Source organism: Python bivittatus, unplaced genomic scaffold (genome assembly GCF_059951505.1).
Source record: "Python bivittatus isolate LINGU-HERP-01145 unplaced genomic scaffold, Pbiv_v1 ctg000690_np1212, whole genome shotgun sequence".
Lineage (NCBI taxonomy): Eukaryota > Metazoa > Chordata > Lepidosauria > Squamata > Pythonidae > Python > Python bivittatus.
Genome location: NW_028277096.1, coordinates 15804185 through 15823755, shown reverse-complemented (window position 1 = coordinate 15823755; position 19571 = coordinate 15804185). Strand labels below are relative to the sequence as shown.

Here is a 19571-nt window from a genome sequence, read left to right as displayed (position 1 = left end):
CAATCCATGTTTATCTTTTACTTATGTGAAAATCTCTAATGCAAAATTATACATATAAAAAAGAAATATGTTTCTCTGAGAAGGAATCCAATAGATTTCACTAGACTCTCAAGGGGATCCATGGGGCAAAAAGGTCAAGAACCCCTGTTCTAAAGAGAAAGGAGATCTGTTTCAATAACAAGGATTTTAAAGATTAATATTCAGATGAAACAAGGACTTTTCTTATTGGGACTTATGAATAGCCAATTAGAAAGGACTTATGGAGGATGTGTTTTGTATATGATAACTGCAGCAAGATTACTATATGCCCAAAGATGGAAAAATACTGAAATATCCACAATGGAGGAGTGAATTGAGAAAATGGTGGAATTTACTGAAATGGCAAAATTGACCTGTTTGATCAGGGATAAGACAACAAGTACTTTTATAAAAGACTGGAAACTTCTTACGGGCTTTTTGCTGGAAAAAACAAACTGGTGATATATGGATTTACTGATTAAAAAGGGTTGAATATGGGAAGAAGGGAATCATATATAATCTTAAAAAGGGAGGAGAGACAATAAGTTTGTAACTGCTGTAAAGGAGATTGGAAGTTGTTTCTTTATATATCTTTTCTTATTTTTCTATCTATATGACTTTTAGCACTTTTTAAAAATCTCTTCTTCTTTTCTTTTTCTTGCTCTTACTTTGTATCAATCCATGTTTATCTTTTACTTATGTGAAAATCTCTAATACAAATTGTGTATATATATATATAATATGAAATATGTGTTATATATATTATATATATATATATATATATATATATATATATATATGAAATATGTTTCTCTGAGAAGGAATCCAATAGATTTCACTAGATTCTCAAGGGGATCCATGGGGCAAAAAGGTCAAGAACTCCTGTTCCAAATAGAAAGGAGATCTATCTGTGCTCGGCTTGGGTTACGTCATAACCAGGCAGTATAACCAGAATGGTAATGCTGTCCCATGTCCAGAGCTGCAAAGGTTTTACGGTTTTAAATGTAAGCTTTTAGGGATTTTCTTGAATTATTCAGGTTTTTACATTGTAAATGTGTTTAATTAAGAACTTTTAATTAACTGGTTTCAATGGGGGGGGGTTGCAAGCAAGTTTTAATTAAGAGCTTTTAATTGAGTGGTTTCAATTTAGGGGTTTGTAAACTGGTTTTAATTAAGGTCTTTTAGTGGAGTGGTTTCAATGGTGGGGGGTCATTCCCACTTTGGCATTGCAAAAATAACAATGAAACAAGACAGGCAGACATGTTATAAATATGCACCAGAGCAATCAGTCAGGGTTTGTTCAACAAGGGACGGTTAATTCCACCCTTCCCTGGCTTAACATTACGGGGGGACATGGCATTTTATATTTCTAGGGCTGGCATTCATTTCAAACTTAGACTCAGGGAATTGATGTTATGATTTTGAAGGTATAACACTGGTGTGTATGAGATGGTTATGCACTATAATGGTTGTGCAGTCATGACCACAGACAGTTATGTATTTAAATGGTCATGTGGTCATGTTTGATGACAGAATACGAAGGTGTGATGGACTTGGAAGTGCAAGGATCTCCACAGGTAGTCAAGCTCAGGAATTATTGTAACTCTGACCTAAAGGCCATAATAAAGGTTTGATGATGTGTTGTTATAAGGCACTGGTTGGGGATCTATGGCCCTCCAGATGCTGGATTTCAATTGTCCATTGAAAGGCAAGGTCTCCCTCGCAACATTTGTTTTGGTTCTCAGCCTTTCCCTACATTTCCAAGGCTGTTAATAGGATGTTGTCAGATTATGATTTACTGAAGAGCTCAGTTAGAAAATTCCGTTTAGAAAGATGAAGCTGCCAAGAAGCTAAAAAAAAAGAAAAAAAGACCTAAAATAGTTTAATCATTTTCTGTTTTTTTTTTTTTTTAAATCACCTTTCACATTGAGTCCTGTCTTAGTAGGGACAGTAAGAAGGCTTAAGTCCTGCCTCTTAGCTAGAAGGAGTGGATTTAACCCCTGTCCTGTTGGTTCCATCTTTAGTGACCAAGTTGCATCTGCCTTTGCGGACTTATACTAAAAATCAAGCAATATAATCTTCTCAGGGATCCTTCACCCCCAAAGTTTCTAACCTTTTTACCAAGGTATTTAGGCAGAGCCTCTTCCAGCTTTTGATTTTACAAGTGAAGGGAAAATTAGCAAAGTCCTGATGTTAAATTAGGCATAACTTTCCTGCTCTTGGGTGTAACAACCTGACAGTTTCTTTAAAAAGCACTGCTTCTTTCCTTTCTGCAGAGGCTGGGGGGTCTTCTTTCAGGCACAGGGTGATAGCTGTATTTGTAGGAAAGAGCTGTTGCTTGGGGAGACATACATCTTCTGTATGTCTCGGGGTTTAATTTTCCCTTGGAAAGCCTTCTTTATCAAGGCAACTGCTTTGTTAGTCTTTGCTGCATCTGATTTTGCTCTGCATCAACATTGGGACTGTGCGCTTTACCTTGTAGCCCCCTAGGGCTTGCAATGGGCTACCAGATCTGGGCTGCAAAACCTTCAATCACCACTAGATGGCAGGAAAGAGATGGAGAAAAGTCTGGCTTCGCTGCCATCTAGTGGTCAGCTAGATTTTGGCAACCTAAGATTTGGTACCTCAATTGTGTGTGTTTTTTTAATGGCAAGTGGTCTTTGACCTTCAAATTATAATCCAATGAGCTTCATGTGCATTATTTCAGGGGGGAATAGCAGATGGTTTCTTGCTATAATGTTGGAATGCAGGTCATTTTTGGATGAGGAAAGAGAGCAAGATTAGACACTGAAAAACCAGAATCTAGTCCCAGTGATGAGGTGAAAGCATGCCTTTCAGCTGTAATCCTGTTGGGCTATTATTCATTGATAACTTGATTTCCTACTCAGTCTGAGCACTCAAGGCAGATAAGAATTCAGCTGAGGGTAACGTACTGAGCAAGGCTGGGTTAATTGATATCCCAAATCTCTTTTAACTCCTTGACTAGATTGACACCATACATTACTCCTAAGCCATGGGTTGATACGACTGTGGGTTATTGAATAAATAAATATTGACTGGTATTACACAACACATTGAGCCACAAATGATGGTTTAGGAAGCCCAGCAGTTGGTTTCACACCACATGCTAAGCTAAAATGTACCAAAGATATTATGTCATCAACACAGTTTTCAATTCTCTATAAGTAGTACTGGTAAACATTTGGTGCTCCCTTTCCAGAGAAACTGCTCTGCTTCTTCTGAAATTGAGCAAGTCTTCACAGTTTGTTTGTTTCTAAAATATCAAGAGCCCCAGTTGTTTTCTGGTGGAAAAATAGTCTTGTGATTCATGCGGCAAGACTTTCATTTTTCTTTGTTCAGGGGCAACAATTAATGCACGCTAATCACCACTGTGAGATTCCATCGTCTAGACTCATCCAGCATCTATAGAAATAATGGGATAGAGAGAAATGGTAAAGCGAGCATTTTCTGCATCTCTTTATGCAGGATGGGAGCTGAGCCAATTTTTTTCCTGCAAATATCAAATGAATTTGCACAAAAAGACCAATTCCAACATGGGTTAATGGCACTTTCCCCCCTGTAAAACAGGCAACTGGAGATATCAGCATGATAAAGAGCTAGATGTCTTGGTCAGTTTTTTTTTTAAATTTGTATTTATTTTATTCTTTTGGGAATGTTGGAAGGAAATGATGTAAAGAGGGTCAGGATTCTGTCTGATTGTTGGTGCAATATCTCTCAGAAAACTGAATAGAGTGAGTCCAAATTTGGTATAGGGGAAGAAGCCAGCAAAAGAAAGAATGTCTGAAAATGGCTGTGATCTGGCTAGGGGCTGTGGAGAAAAAAAATCCAGAAAAAAAAATATCCCCCAACACATTCCTATGGGAGAGGCAAATGATGCTGACAGTTCCATTCTAAGCCTTCCCTCCTCCTTCCTGGTCACATGACTCAGAACAGAACTATTTTAAGGGGCTGGAAAGAATTCCAGAAGTCTGGGATCACACAACACACACTAAGTATTGAAACCAAAATTAACACTAACCAAGCTTCACTTGTTGGGCACCTGTAGCCACCAGGTCTTTAACTGATCTGGCTAAATGTGTTGTGGTTGAACCAAGCGACAGACTTACATCCAGACCACCACTTAACCTGATAATCGGATGAACCTGTTTTCTGGCTTCGCACAATACAATGGACCATCACCTAACCAAAGAGGGTGACGTTTTGCACAATATACTAAGACATTAAAAAAAATCCAGTAACCTAGATTAACCTTAAATCAGCTTTGCATGTTGTCCAGTACAGCTGCTAGCAGTTCCAGTGACCTGATGGAATTTGTTGTGCCAACACAACCAATGTGTTGGAGATGATAAAATACATAAAATCATTTCATAATTGAGAGCACCTGGCAGGTCATTGTTTCAATAGAAGAGAATATCTGTAGCTCAGGATTGAACTGTGGAGTCCTTGGTGCTCTCTGAGCTTGGTTGTTTTCTTGCAGACGTTTCATGACCCAACTAGGTAACATCATCAGTGCTAATGATTGTGGGGTTTAGACGATGGAATCTCACAGTGGTGATTAGTGTGCATTAGTGTGCCCCACCCATACTAGCACTGATGACGTTACCTAGTTGGGTAATGAAACTTCTGCAAACAACCAAGCTCAGGGAGCACCAAGGACTCCACAGGTCATTATTTATCTGTGTCGTGCAGGAAACCGAGGCGGCTTATATGTGGATCTTAATTTTATTCTCACAAGTACCTGTGAGATAGACTAGGCTGAAAGAGCATAACTGCTCCCAAATCACCCACTGAGTTTCCCCAGACCTAAACCACTATATTGCACTGCCTTGGCTACAAATGAAGACATCATATGTTGCTCTCCAGTTTTATTTCTAAATTTTATCTGGAAAGCTGAGATGTCAAGAAGCCATATTTTAGTTGATATTTCTCCTGGGCATGATAAATTTCCACCTGTTGGAAAGGTACTCATGTGGACAATGATATAAAATATATTTCCCTCTGCAGGTTGACAAAGTGTATTCCACAAAGAACTGAAACATTTTCCTGCACAATATAAGCTATCCTACAAAACCCGTCATTGAGCACCATTAACTTTCTTCTTTCATGATTGCTTACTCCTTCAAATGCACCCAACCAAGGAATCAGAATCAATTTTACTTTATCTTTTCTGATGCTGTGATTAAATGGGGAGCTAATGCACTCCCAACTGACCCCCTTCCCCTATGAGCCTCCTTCTCTAAGTGTGAGGGACCCCACCCTACACTGGCCTTGTGCACCTGGCAATATTTCTCCTGGAGTTGGATGGTGTGTGTGTGTGTGTGAGTGTGTATGCCTGTAGACCTGTGTAAAGTCACGTGTTTTCCTTCTGGACCCTACTGGACTTCAGACTGTCTCTCTGGAAATAGCGTCCTCCTTTTCTGGGTGTGTAAGAAGTAGAGATGAGATATTTCCCACATATAGGCCTCATTCCCCAACATTACACAGGGCCTAGGTAGTCCAACCTAGTCAAATTTCCCTTCTGCTGGTTTTGGTAGCACACAACTCGCAAAGTACATGAGATGTGGGCCAGGAGGCAGGCCTTTTCAGTGGTAGCCCTAATATTCTGAAATAGGCTCTCCCTGAAGGTGTTTAGCCTCATCCCTTCTTGCTTTTTCAAGGCTCTTAAGACCATCTTATTCCAATGCACCATTGGCCTTGGTTGATTGTGGGCAACCACTGTAGTTAGGTATTATTGTATTAATTACTCTATTTTTCTTATATTGTTATTGGTTTTATTTTCCCTGTATTGTAGACAGCCCAGAGTCTTGCTTACAATGGGTCCATTGACAAAACAAACAAAAGCATCAATCAATCAATCAATCAGGGGGTTGGCAGTTACTGGAGCCTCACCCACTTCCTCCAGGAAGTGCCTGGCATCCTATGCAAGATCACCGCAGACGGAGACTGCAGCCATGAAATTAAAAGACGCTTGCTCCTTGGGAGGAAAGCTATGGCAAGCCTAGATAGCATATTAAAAAGCAGAGACGTCACCTTGCCGACAAAGATCCGCATAGTCAAAGCTATGGTTTTTCCAGTAGTAATGTATGGCTGTGAGAGCTGGACCATAAAGAAGGCTGAGCGCCGAAGAATTGATGCCTTTGAACTGTGGTGCTGGAGAAGACTCTTGAGAGTCCCCTGGACTGCTAGGAGGTCAAACCAGTCAGTCTTAAAGGAAATCAACCCTGATTGCTCATTGGAAGGATTGATACTGAAACTCAAGCTCAGATACTTTGGTCACCTAATGCGAAGAGAGGACTCTTTGAAGAAGACCCTGATGCTGGGAAAGATTGAAGGCCAAAGGAGAAGGGGACGGCAGAGGATGAGATGGTTAGATAGCATCACTGAAGCAATGAGCATGAAACTGAGCAAACTCAGGGAGGCAGTGAAGGACAGGAAGGCCTGGCGCAATATGGTTCATGGGGTCACGAAGAGTCGGACACGACTTAACGACTGAACAACAACATATAATATCTCTCTGTGAGGCGATATTCAGCAACATCACTATCAGTAGGCCTGCCTTGGTTTGACTGCTGAAGCTTATCAGCACTGAGCGGATGTGCTCTGTGCCGCCTGACTTGGGAGTGAGTTCTGTGATGGAGAAGTTTGCTTTTTTCAGCTGCTCTTTTTCTCTTTTTACTTGCAGGACTAGGTAGGAAAGCAGGGTCAACTGTAGAAACAGATCTAGTGGCAAAGCGTTCTGAAATTGGGCCAGCTGTGCTGACTGTTAAACCCTGCCAGCTGACTCTCCCTTAGAGTCACTGGCCTTTTATGGCAAGGATGGGCAGCCTGTAGCCCCTATGTGCCCCCCAATTTGTAATCCTCTTCCTCCTCCTCCTCCTCCACTCTTACTGCTGAAATTTAGCAGCAGCAGAGGCTGAATTTTGATGGTGCGATCTTTTGTAGTTGTTGTTCCTCCCCTTCCCCCCGGACCAAATTTTTACACACTTTTTCTGATTTAAGAGTGGAAATGGAAACAGGAAGTTTGGGGAGCCAAATGGTCCTACTGCCTAACTTTAAGCTGCTCCAAGCCCTGCAAATGACGGTTTGGGGGGCCATGCCAGTGAGCTTAAGGACAGGATTGGGACTGGGTTTGCTCCCGCTTCCAAGATTTCCTTCTCTCATTCTCAGCCTTAGAGCCTTGAAAAGGCAGACGAAATATATTAATCTCTGCCCTTACTGGTCTTTCTCATCCTTATCAGAATAAGTATATAATCCTGTATTGTAAGTTGCAGTGACATAGCTGCAATGGAAATTAAGGCACGATGTTGCCGCATTGAATATGGCACTTGACTGATACAAATAAGGAAGACTCCTTAAAAGGTTTCCCATGATTTTCTTTCATAATGGGGAGGGAGCTTTTTTCTAGCAATTCATTCAAAAATATTGCTATTCCCTGAGATGGAAAGACAGAGACAGCAGAGCAAACTAGGAGCCACCACTTAAAGAGATATTTGAAGCATTTCCTTAGTAACCTGTTTAGATCTGTGATTATCTCAAGAGCCTTGCACTTTTCCTACAAGGAGCTCAGAGCACTTTTTGCTTGCCTGAAATCTTCCGGCTTCATCTCCACTATCTATTTTGAAAAGCTAGATTTCCAAATGAATGGATGAGTCATGCTTATAAAATGTCACACATAACCTATATGAAGATGGTGGTCAGCATATTGCTTTTAAGAAGCAGTATGAAATCTGTGGTTTCCATACATTTGTACTAAAGCATTAGGAAAGTATACTCTCTTACTTTTTGTACATTGGGAAGACCTATCTACATGGTGGGTATGACTGCGTCACTGAAGAGCAAAGAGCTTGTCAGTCCAGAAAAAGAAACTGCAGATGGGCAAAATTCCTTGAGTAAGGGAAAAATAGCCCACCCCCTCATTTTTCAGTTGATGATACACAGTGCCTGAATCCAGTTGGAAATATTTTTTAAACATTAAACTGGAACAAAAGGGGGGGGGGGGGCAGAAGACAAACCATGGCCTCTGATTTTGCTGTAGTCATGTTATATGCAACTTTTTAATGGCAGAGCAAAAGCACATGATTAAAATTTTCCCTAATGGCTAATTTCCTTCCCTACCTTGTGGCCCAGTTTTCTAGTTTAGGTACTTACAAATCAGAACAAAATCTAGATCTGCCTCAAATGATCATTCCTGCGGTAATGGACCTTCTCCAGAAGGTCTTGTAGGAGTATAAGGGCTGGAAAACAATATTTTCTAGGAACCATCCTGGGTCCTACTGAGGTTTATCCTACATGCTATAGAAATCTGCTTTCCATAAACCCTTCTAGGTCTGGTGTTATCCACTGCTGTAGGAGTGCTCCATAGGCTATTTATATGCTGTAGGAGTTCTCTTAACCCTGCAGAACTTCACCTTGCCTGTTCCCATATTATAGCTTCCCAGCAGAATTGGGCCATTCCATTCAGTATCCAAAGATTGTTTAATGCTTCACAGTGGCTTAAATAGGAGCCACTTTGCCCCTTCACAATGAATGTTTCCTACATTGATAGGAGAGTAAGCAAGCTTTCTATTATCTGGAAGCATCTGAAGATGTATTTCTCAAAACTTTATGAACTTTTAAGCTTGTATCCCAACCTCCAGTCTTTTATTCCATAGAAGTAGGGTGTCTTCTATAAAAGGAATAGAACTGTCCTCTATACAGTCATGTGTGCACCTGTTGCTGAATGTGACACGTAGAGTACCTGCTTACTCTGGGTAAGTAGCGTTTTCCCATCAGAGAATAATTTCAAGATCTAGGAGAGCTTAAAGGGAGCAAATTGCATTTAGTAGCTGGGTGATTTTTTTGAAGCCCTCGGTGCACTCTGGCAGTGAGTAATTTCAGGACCTAGGAGAGCTCCTTAGACATTACCCCTTAGTCAGCGGAACAATGAATCTCTATATATTTCAACTAGAAAAAACATACACTTGTATAAAATAGCATGTCTGTGTGAGTTCTAATTTTCTCAAATCACATTAGGAGGACGAGGCAGTGATACCTCTCTGGATCAGGGATGGTCCTCTGTTGTGGAGCATCAGTGTCAACCATATTTTGGTTGATGTATCATTTTGCATCCCCCACCCCCGCCCCCCCGCTCCCGCGGCCCCGGCATTACCATTCTACTGTGACATTTGAAAACCAATAGTTCAACTATGTTAATAATGTTGTTTCCCATATTTTATTTTAGAAGACTTCTATTTCTGGAATTTCCTCCCTGTTTTTCTCTTTTTCTTTTTAGATTGTTGAGTAAAAATAAGCAGATTTAGCTACTGCTTTCTTTCTTTTTTGAGAATGCCCTTCTGCAGACAGTTTAAAAATGAAATGGTCCCATATGCCAAAACCAAACTGATGCTTCTTGCCAGGGATGAAACTTTGCTGAAATGAACTTTCATTGGAAAGGAAATGTGCAGGTGCTGATTTTAATGAAAGCTTATTCACAAAATGCTATTTATCATCCCATACGGTATCAGATTGAGCAAAAAGGATTGACATACCAACCAAATTCCCCATCCTGGTTAAGACACTGTTAATCACATATTGTGCCATAAATAAATGTCTTAAAGTAGATTACATTTAAATCAAATTTAAACAAAGGCACACTTATAAAACAAGATCATCTCTTTTTAATTCAAAATCTATCCAGGATGAAAACATTTGGAAGGACTGATGCTGCCTTATTCTTTTATATGATTAGCATTCTCTTTGAAATTTTCCTAGGAAGTAAATTCCATAAACGTCCAAAGTGTGGAGAGTAAGGAATATGACCTTGATGGAGATAGGCAAGATGCATTACCAAAGTGACAAGGGGAAAAATGTATCTTAAGTTCATAAGAAGCAGAAAATATTTGGAACAGGCTCAGACAGACACCTCCCTAATTCAGATAAGAAGGGGAGGAGATACAGCACAATCAGATTCTGTTACTGGAGCCAATCTCAACAAAAATAGCTGGAGCTGATTCCTGGTCTGGTCTGTCTGGTGGGGCTCACATCTTGCATATTTGTGCTGTACCTCCTCCACTTCTCATACTCCTGTGAATTAGAGAGGTGTCTGTCTGAGCCTCTTCCACATACTTTCTGCTTGGGGTTGTCTTAAGATATGTTTTTCCCCTTGTCACTTTGGTAATAGATCTCACTTGTCTCTAACAAGACCATCTTTCTTACTCTCCACAAAAGCCAGTTCAATTACTAATCAGCATTAAGCATCTATTCTTTTCAACATTTGCTAGGATTGAAACTGGTCTGGTTGTAGCTCCATAGAGAGAGGGCTATGGAAGGAGTGACACATAATGTTAAGATATATGCCATGGTCTACCAAACTCAATGGTTGAGATTACAGGTTGCACGGACCATAATACAGTCTGTCTATTCTATTACTTAGAATAATATACAGTGGTACCTCGGATTACGAACTCACCTCGACTTATGAACCGGATCTGCGACCATTTTCCCTGCTGCCACGCGGTCGCGGCTTCCTGGGGGCGACGTCGCGGTAGCAAGGAGACGGTGAGGCTTGTGGTGTGTTTTGCGGTGTTTTGCGAAGGTTTTTGGTGTGCGTGTTAGCATGGCTCCAAAGAAAATGCAGAGCAGGCTTGGTGGGAGTAAGGCTCTGAAGAGAAAATTGCCTTGGGTTGCGACCAACTCGGGATACGTCCAGAGTCACGGAACAGATTAAGTTCGTATCCCGAGGTACCACTTATGTGAACTCACCTAACATTATGGCACCCAGTTTGGTGTAGAAGTTAAGGTGTTAAACCAGTTTGGTGTAGTGGTGAAGATGCTGGTCTAGAAACCAGGAGACTGGGAGTTCTAGGCTGGGTGACTTTGGGACAGTCACTTTCTCTCAGCCCAACCCACCTCACAAGGTTGTTGTTGTGGCGAAAACAGGGGGCAAGAGTTTTAGGTATGTTTGCTGCCTTGAGTTGACCAAAATATATTTAAAAAGGCAGGATAAAAATATCATCATCATCATCATCATCATCATCATCATCATCATCATCATCATCATCATCATGAGAGCTTCAGGATTGAAAAGTCAAGGAACTTCAGTACCTTGGATAGCGCCAAGCAGATTTTACTCCCTGGAATTCTGCTCTCACAGAAGAGAATATTCAGAAGAGATGCTTCAGAATGCATAGTGGAAGTGCAGAACATCTTTAAAGCATCCACATCCTTTTTCAGGCTTCCATGTGAGCCTCCCAAAAGACAAAGTTGCTTTAACCCAGTGTTGTCCAAACTTGGCCACTTTAAGATGAGTGGACTTCAACTCCCAGAATTCCCCAGCCAGCCATGCTGGCTGGGGAATTCTGGGAGTTGAAGTCCTCTCATCTTAAAGTGGCCAAGTTTGGACAACACTGCTTTAACCAGTTACTTAAAGATATGGCTGCTCTAATGAGTCAGCTGATGGCAACTTAGCCACCAGAACTCCTCTCTGATTGCAGCTGCCAAAACTGGATGGCATAATTCTTTACCGGTTTGAGATGGGAAGCACATGGAAACATTGTGCAAATTCATTAAAAAGAATGAAATAAACCAGCCCCCTAAAAAACAAAAAACAAAACCAAGATGTGTCACATGGCCTGACCATTTTGAATCTCAACCCAACCACCTCAGCTTTCCAATCCAAAAAAGATATTAAGTGCAACATTCCTCTGCCTTGCCCAACAAAGGTTTCCATTTCTGTTCTAGCAATAATTTGCAGACAATCTTGGCTTTAAGAAGGTCGGCAGAACTGATGCTATAATAAGTCCATTCTTGCTAGATGTGACATCTGGTTCCAAAATGTCCTCTGAATGGGCTGAAATTTTAGACACTTGCATAGCCAAGGAACTGTCAGCCCTTCAAGCTGTCCAACAGACTCCAGAAGAAGATCAGAACTAAACTTTGTTGAAATAGGCTATATTAACAGAATCTTGAAAATATGATTGTGTTTTTCTTCCCCTCCCTCTTGTACCCTGTTGAGTCAGGGAGGAGCCAGCCTGAGTCTCCTCTTAATACTATCTCCTTTCCCAGGACTCCAGAAATGCTTCTGCCTTTTTTCTTTTGTATTGGCTTCTAAATATTTTTCTCAAGACCATCTCCACAGCTCCCTACACGGACAGGAGAAACGATGGAGGCTTCCTGTAATTCAGGAAACTGCCACTACAACTTTCTAAAAGGTTAGCATTCAGCCTCTCTGCATAAAAAACCCTGAAAAACAGAAAGTCCAACACTTTCTCAGGCTATCTCATTCAACTTGCCTCTGCAGAGCCAGCTTTTAATATCCCAAACACCTCTGGTGCCTTTTGAAGCATTTCTTCCAGCTGATTAGATGGGTTGCTATGGACTGTTTTCCCCGATCATCACCTGGAGATGGAAGAAAGCTGTTCATCCCCATTCACTAAGAATTCGGACCTGGTTAACAAGATCTGGTTAATGGACCAGGTTCTAGCACTAGATGGAAAGTGAGTTAGTTTTGGAATTTTGGAAAGAGAGTGAGAGCCATATTAGCTCCTGGAGATTCCTGATCCTTAATGTTGAATTACGAGCTGCAATGCCACCTTCTCACCATTTTCAGTGCTGTAGAATGCAGGTCAACTTTCTTCTTTAGTAAGCTGCTGCAATAGTAATGAAGTAATGAATATAACATTGAGTTGAAACCATGACCCTTACATTCACCCAGCATCCTTAACCTGGTCAGGGAAAAACTGAACCCATTTGGTGTGTATGTGTGTGTGTGTGCATGTGTGTGTCTATGCAATACACTGAAGTATAAACTAACCAAGTGGGTTGGCTTTGTATAACATGCTGACCAACCAATCAGCTTTGGTCAACTTTAATACTCACCAAGGTTAGTATGTTTTCAAATGTAGTTGCTAGGTCTTTAAGTGACCTGATACAGCACCTTGTGTGAACACAGCACATGTTACAGATTGCAATGACTTATTGGCCAATGCTGCAATATTGTGGCAACAATATGGAGAAACCGACTCCATCTGCAGTGAAAACTTCAGGGGATTATTATGTTAAAAACCAGAAGCCTCTCTTCTACTGTGTGATGGTATGTGGGAATGACCTTGGGAGACAGGAGGAAGAGCCACAGACTAGGCAGTGCTCAGGTAAGAAGCAGTTGAGCCTATAGAAGGAATGGGGGTGTGGCAAACATCTCAGAAGGGACCCTTCCTGGTTTCTTGGACTATAAAGGCAAGAAGGGAGAGAAGTACTTTCAGACTTGCAAGGTTCTGTTAATGTAGCCATCCAATAAAGATAGAACTAGTACTTCTGGGTGTGCTTCTTGTCTGGACTATCTTGCAGGGCTGACATCAAGTGAGTTTGGGAGACCCAAGATAGAGCAGGACTGACCTCAGTTTATCAATGTTATGCTGAGCCACTATTTTGCACATGGCTTCTCATTTTCAAGTTGCTTATCAATCCTTGGAGCTTGAAGACCGCACCTCTCTGCCTTCTTGGAGGATAGATGTGGGACTCACCTGTGCAGTATTTTTGTAAGCGTAGGATCTCCAGGTGCAAATCATGGAGGAGTTTCATCTGCTCCTTTTTGAGGAAGGTGATGTGTCTTTGCACGCTTTGAATCTGATGCTCCAGGGACAAAGTCTCCATCGCAACGCAGTGAACAGTCTAGGCCTGGAGGGAACAGATGTAAACTTGTGAACTGCCTGTTCTTACGCACAGAGATAGAAAGATTCAGCACTACCCACCATGGAGGAATGGTTGATGAGGTCGACAGATTTTGCTGAAATGGATTAATTGATTTCTTAGATCAGAGAAAAGACATTATCTACATTTATTGGTGACTGGAAGCTTCTTATGGACTTTTTGCATAGAAATGAAAAAAATAAACTTGTGATTTATGGCTTTGATGATTAGACAGGATAGATTATAGAAAGAAGAGTAAGGTGACGTAACTTTAGAGAGAGAGCGGTTAAAATATATTTGTACTTATAACTGCTGTGAAGAATAGCAGAAGCCATTCTTTATATCTTTTTTCTTTCTTTTCTATTTTTCTTCAACTTTTTTCTTTTCTTGCCCTTTTTGCTTTCTTTCTTTTTCTCTTTTCTCCCTTACTTTATATTCGTTTGTATTTTCTTGTTTAAAATACAGTATGTATGTATGTATGTATGTATGTATGTATGTTATGTATGTAATATTCTGCAGCAGCAGCACAGGCATGTGGAAGTTGCTGATTTTTTTTTTTTGTGCATTCCTACCAACCTTTTTCTTTCCTGAACTCCTCAGTCACTGTGCCAAAAGGCTATTTCTGGCTCTGCTTGGAGGCTTAAAATCTAGGCTGCTGATCTTGCACAGAGAAGTTTTAGTTTTGAGTAGAAAAAATAGCATTCAAGAGCCTCAGGGCATCTCAAAGAGAAGGCCTAGGTTTTCACGGACTGCTGACCATTTCATCAAACCCAGGATGAAGTGGGTTACAGTCCATGAAAGCTTATGCCGTAATGAATGTGTTATTCTTGAAAAGGCAACAAGATTCTTGGTTCTTTGAGCTGTAACAGACTTAACAGAGCTGCTATTCTGGAGACAAGCAGGAGAAGGATAAAAATAGTGGAAGAGATCAGCACATTCAGGGCTGGAGAAGTCTACAATCACGTCATTTGTTTTATTTTATTGACTTCACTTGATGTACCCTGGGCTACCAAAGTGGCGTACAATAAAAACACATTTAAAACAGGGACATGATGACATGAGTAACAAAACAGCCATGGAAACAAATTAGTAAAATAAGAAGCAGAATTAATTATTAAATGAACAGCTAAAACCAGCAATTGAAAGCCTGTACAAAAAGAGTTTTTTTTAAAAAACTTTTTAAAAGCTACGAGAGTGGTTAGGCCCCTCAGTTAGTAGAGGGTACACTTCAAAGAGCCAGGATAGCAGCACAGAAGGGTTGCCTCTGAGTCGTCACCGGGCAAGCTGTTGTAAGTATGGGCAACCCTCCTGTGCTGCTCCAAGTGAGTAAGGAAGTTCATGTTGGCCTTCACCGAACTCCAACGAAGTTCATGTTGGCGTAAAAAGTCAAGATGGTGGTTGCAGTTGTGACATCAGGGCTCTGACCCTTTGGATGTGCCTCAGTATCACATGCATGTACAAAGGGGTGGGGCTTTGATCACACACTTGTGGCTGCCATGTTGACTTTTTTGACTCCCAAGATGCTGCTTGTGTGATGGGAGAGAGCCCAAAGGCAGGCATTATTCCTCTCCTAGGGAAGAGCTTACTGTCCAAGGCAAGGATGGCCACCACTCTTAGGAGCCTTTCAGAAAATTGTAAAGACCTGAGTTGTTGGGACTGAAGAAGTGTATACATTTCATAAATAAATATTCCACCCCTACTCATGATGGCTTTGGCCAGCTGTTCCAGTTCTCTTTTATAACTTTGCCTGACTGTAAAGCAGAACCAGCATTCTGTTTCAGGGAGTCCTGGATAAGCTAACCTTAGTAGACCCCCAGGACAGTGAAATGTGGCCCTGAAGAAATGGCTGCAACCCAATTACTGTGCCAAAATTTGGGATATTTTCTTAGTTCAGTTTTTCCAGCAAGGTATGTTGCTGGTGGGGACACCCTTCTTTAACTTTATTGGACACAGAGGGCAAAGTGATGACATCATTGCCCCAAAGGTGGACAGTGTTGATTTTCCTGTTTTGCCTTCTTCTGTGGGTTTCAACACCACTAAGTCTGTTAGTCTGAATGAGACTTAAGAAGTTTCTCATGAATTTCTAATTTGTGGGACAGATTGACACTGAATTTGGCATCCCTGAGATTTGTGGGAACCACATACGTGTATGCACACCCACACATCACAGAGACACTCAAAGGTTTGTAAGCCTTAAAATTACAACTCCTTGCATTCTGGCTCATTGGCCATGCATCAGCTTCTGAAAGACTCCAGGTTTCATACTCCTGGCTGTATGGCAGGCTCAATTAAAATAATGTTAGAGCTATACTGGAGCTTCGCGGTTCAACTGTTGGTTTGACCCTGTTGAGAAGGCTTGAAAGAAATCAAGATATAAGTCAAAAGCAGTCCAGCCCCCGGGACATTCTCATTATTGCATTAAATTCTGTATTGTATGCAATATGGCAAAAGTAACTGAGAACACACAACCTCACTTCCTGTAAGGTAGTCAACTAATCTCCAGAGGTGAAATGTAGCTTCCAAACAGATTGGGGCATGTACAGGATGATATAAACTCCACCGGGTCACTTACATTTTGCCTATCTATTGCTCCAAGCAAAAGAGATGGTGAGAAAGAACAGCTGAACAAGAAGGTCCCTCTATTACAGAACAAAACATGTGCACAGAACCAAGACAGTGATTTTTGACCCACTTAGTTCATTCTGTGCTGCTGGAACTGCTAATTAAGAGATTTGACCTGATTGAATAGCTAACTAAGTAGTTAAACATGTTATAGTCAAAGGGTCATAAAGTGTCCCTTCTTTGCCACTGGGGCAGTGTTTCTCAACCTTGGCAACTTTAAGATGTGTGGACTTCAACTCCCAGAATTCCCCCCCCAGCCTTGCTGGCTGGGGAATTCTGGGAGTTGAAGTCCACACATTTTAAAGTTGCCAAGGTTGAGAAACACTGTTCTAGGCTATAGGTGCCCTTTTGGTATGAAGGGGGGATATACAATAGAGGTGTGTGTGTGCACCTTCAAGTCATTCTTGACTCCTGGTGACTGCCTGGACAAGTCCCTGCAGTTTTCTTGGCAACATTTTTCAGAAGTGGTTTTCCATTCCTTCCTTCCAAGGGCTGAGAGAGAGTGACAGGCCCAAGGTCCCCCAGCTGGCTTTGTGCCTAAGGCAGGGTTAGAACTCACAGTCTCCCGGTTTCTAGCCTGGTGCCTTCACCACTATAGCAAACTGGCTCCTGGATATTGATTTTATTAATAAATAATGGTAGCCAACCCCAGGAGCAGAAGTTGTGGGGGTGCAATTACCTTCCTAACATTTTTAACACCCTCCTCCCAAATGGATGCCTCTAATTTTTACGAGATTCTGGGCTTAATTCTTCATTAAGCCTCCAAATGGCATATTGTGGCCTTGATTCAAAAGAAGCGGATGGGACCAGGACCCAAACTCTATTTGATTTCAATAATTCAAATCCAGTTAATGAATTAAACAGCTAACATGACTAAATATGAATTGCATTGAGCTTGACTCCTGATCATGGACACATCCATGTAGTTTTCTGGCAGGCAATATGGAATTGGTTGACCATGGTCTTCAGGGATATATTTTCGACGGCCTAGTCTAGCCTACACCCTACTGATTTCTTAGTAGTCTCCCATCCAAGTCCTAAACAGGCCCAACCACACTTGGCTTCCAAGCCCAGACAATGTCAGTTAGTTGCTACCACCTGCCAATCACTCACCATGTCCCCCTTCCCTCGTCACATTAACCATTACAACTTGGTTGCAACTTTTGAAGACGTTCTGGGCAAATGCCACCCAAGTTTCAAGTGATGCGCCTCAGCCTTAGAGACAGAACACAGGGAATGTGCACCTTTATTCAAGGGGATCCCTACAATGAAATCCTTCACTGGTCTCCCTATGAATAAATAGCCAAGGCCTTTTTGCTGGTAGCACCCCAGTTACATTCTCTCAAGGGTCTACTTTGCAAGTTTTTTGACACCAGCCCAAAGCATCATTTCCCTGAGCATCGTTGTCCAACTGCATACAGCCCTTCAATTTTACTTTATGTTGCCTTTTGCAAGACTTTCAGGGTGCTGTGTGACTCTCCTACTTTATATATGTTGTGCATAATCTTATCTTATCGGAGGAAGGTCAGCATAATTTTTAAACATTGAAAATAAAGTACAACCTTTGTTCTTCAGAAATGTGCTCCTAGGCTTGCAGCGTTTGTGACCTGGGGGGTGCCAGACTTCATGAGGGCTGCAAAATGGCCCTGTGGTAGAGACATGGGTCTCCGAGGAGATGTAGATCTTGTGGGAGTAATGATACTCAGTTTTTGATCCTACTTTCTCTAGGCAGGCAAATCCTAAAGGGGGATGAGTGGTTTTGCTGCAGCAAAGACCGAATCTGACGATGGAGGTTTAAAGACGGTGAGATTGCTCATGGTATCAGATCCCATGGATCACCATCTCAGTTCTTTAGATGCACACGGGGTTTCCTTTCCCAGAATTTAAATGCAGCAGCACAGGGGGGTGGGGGGGGGATGAGCTTCTCATGCATCATCATGTATCCTTCCCCAGCCATGGCAACTCAGCTGGATTGCTCCCTTGAGGCTTACAGCCTCTTCTCCAACTGCAAGAGATTCAGCTTCCCAGCTAAACTTCTATTGGACCTTAGCGGTGTGCGCAGTTGAACTTGAATACATAAACAGGAATATGGAATGCTGACATCCCAAATCAGAACACTGGGATCTCCAACCCGGAGTAACCTAATAGCAGCTTCCCAAGAGAGTCTGCCTTTTCTTCACCCATTGTTGGGCTCTTTTGGGGTGGGGGTGGGGATGGCAAATGGGAAGTGGGACCTAGAGCTTTAGGCAGGTGAAGGAGGTGCCAAGGAGCCTGATGCTTTTCAAAAGTTGGTGCAAAGCAAATCGTTCCTCGTTTGTCACAAGGGAACTGGGGAGGAATGGGATAGTTTCAGTCTGGCCATTACCTGTGACCACCTCTTGAAAACAACTCTTTTTCTGGGACGTCACCTCAATCCACTCATTTGGGATTGAGGAAGAGACCTCCAGAAGGAACAGTACCAATCTGAACCTCAACACTTCTTTGCAGAAATCAAGGAGGACTTGCAAAAGATTCAGCACTGGACAAGACCAACCTTCCCCATTCCTATATTCACCACATACATTGGGACTAGAATTCCAGGAATTCCTACTTTTCAGGCTGACACAGACTGAAACTGAAATTCTGGTACTTCAAATGAGAGGAGAAAAGACCAGGTCAAGAAAGGCTGAACTTGATGATCTTTAAAGTCCCTCTCACGTCTCTAGTTCTAAGCCTGCCCTCCTAGATCAGGAGGTACAGCTTTGCCTCCTGCGCCCCTTCGCTGTATTCCAAAACAGATTTCTCTGATCTAGTGGGCAAGCTAAGGTCTTATCCTGTCCCCCAGATCACTCATCTTCCCCAAATGCATCCACACCTCTCTCCCCTCCCCCTTTCGCTTGGCCTTACCTGTGCAAGATAAGGAGGCAACAGCAAGAACTGATGGGCACAACTTGGGGTCATCAAGGTGGGGAGCTTTCAGGACAGTCAAGGGTGAGCAAGTGGGCTTCCGGAGATCCTCCAAGGGCCATTCAAGCACCCTCTGTCTGTACGTCAAGACTCCTGAGAATTCCGGGATGAGCCAAATTAGGCAGAGGGGGCCAGACCCCCAGCCTGATGCTGGTTTGCCCCTTTCTTTCTTTCTTTCCCTCCCCCCTTCTTCTTCAAAGCATCTTGGTGCAATGGGTAAAAGGACAGCTGGTTGAAAGTTGCGCCCCCTCAGCTGATGGTTGGCCAGCCCCCTTGGCAAGGTTGGGGTGGGAGAGATG

At 42.1% G+C, this 19571-nt stretch overlaps 1 protein-coding gene across 1 annotated transcript in view; it reads right to left on the bottom strand.

The window, feature by feature from the left end:
- Nucleotides 1-19356, bottom strand: part of CCDC92B (coiled-coil domain containing 92B) — a 30990-nt gene extending 11634 nt beyond the window's left edge. Inside the window, exons 1-2 of the mRNA XM_088152444.1 lie at nt 19213-19356; nt 13539-13692 (exon numbers count right to left, since the gene is read on the bottom strand). Of these exons, the coding sequence (XP_088008570.1) occupies nt 13539-13668 (130 nt within the window). The 5' untranslated portion in view covers nt 13669-13692; nt 19213-19356. The remainder of the gene's footprint in view (nt 1-13538; nt 13693-19212) is intronic.
- Nucleotides 19357-19571: the final 215 nt, after the last annotated feature.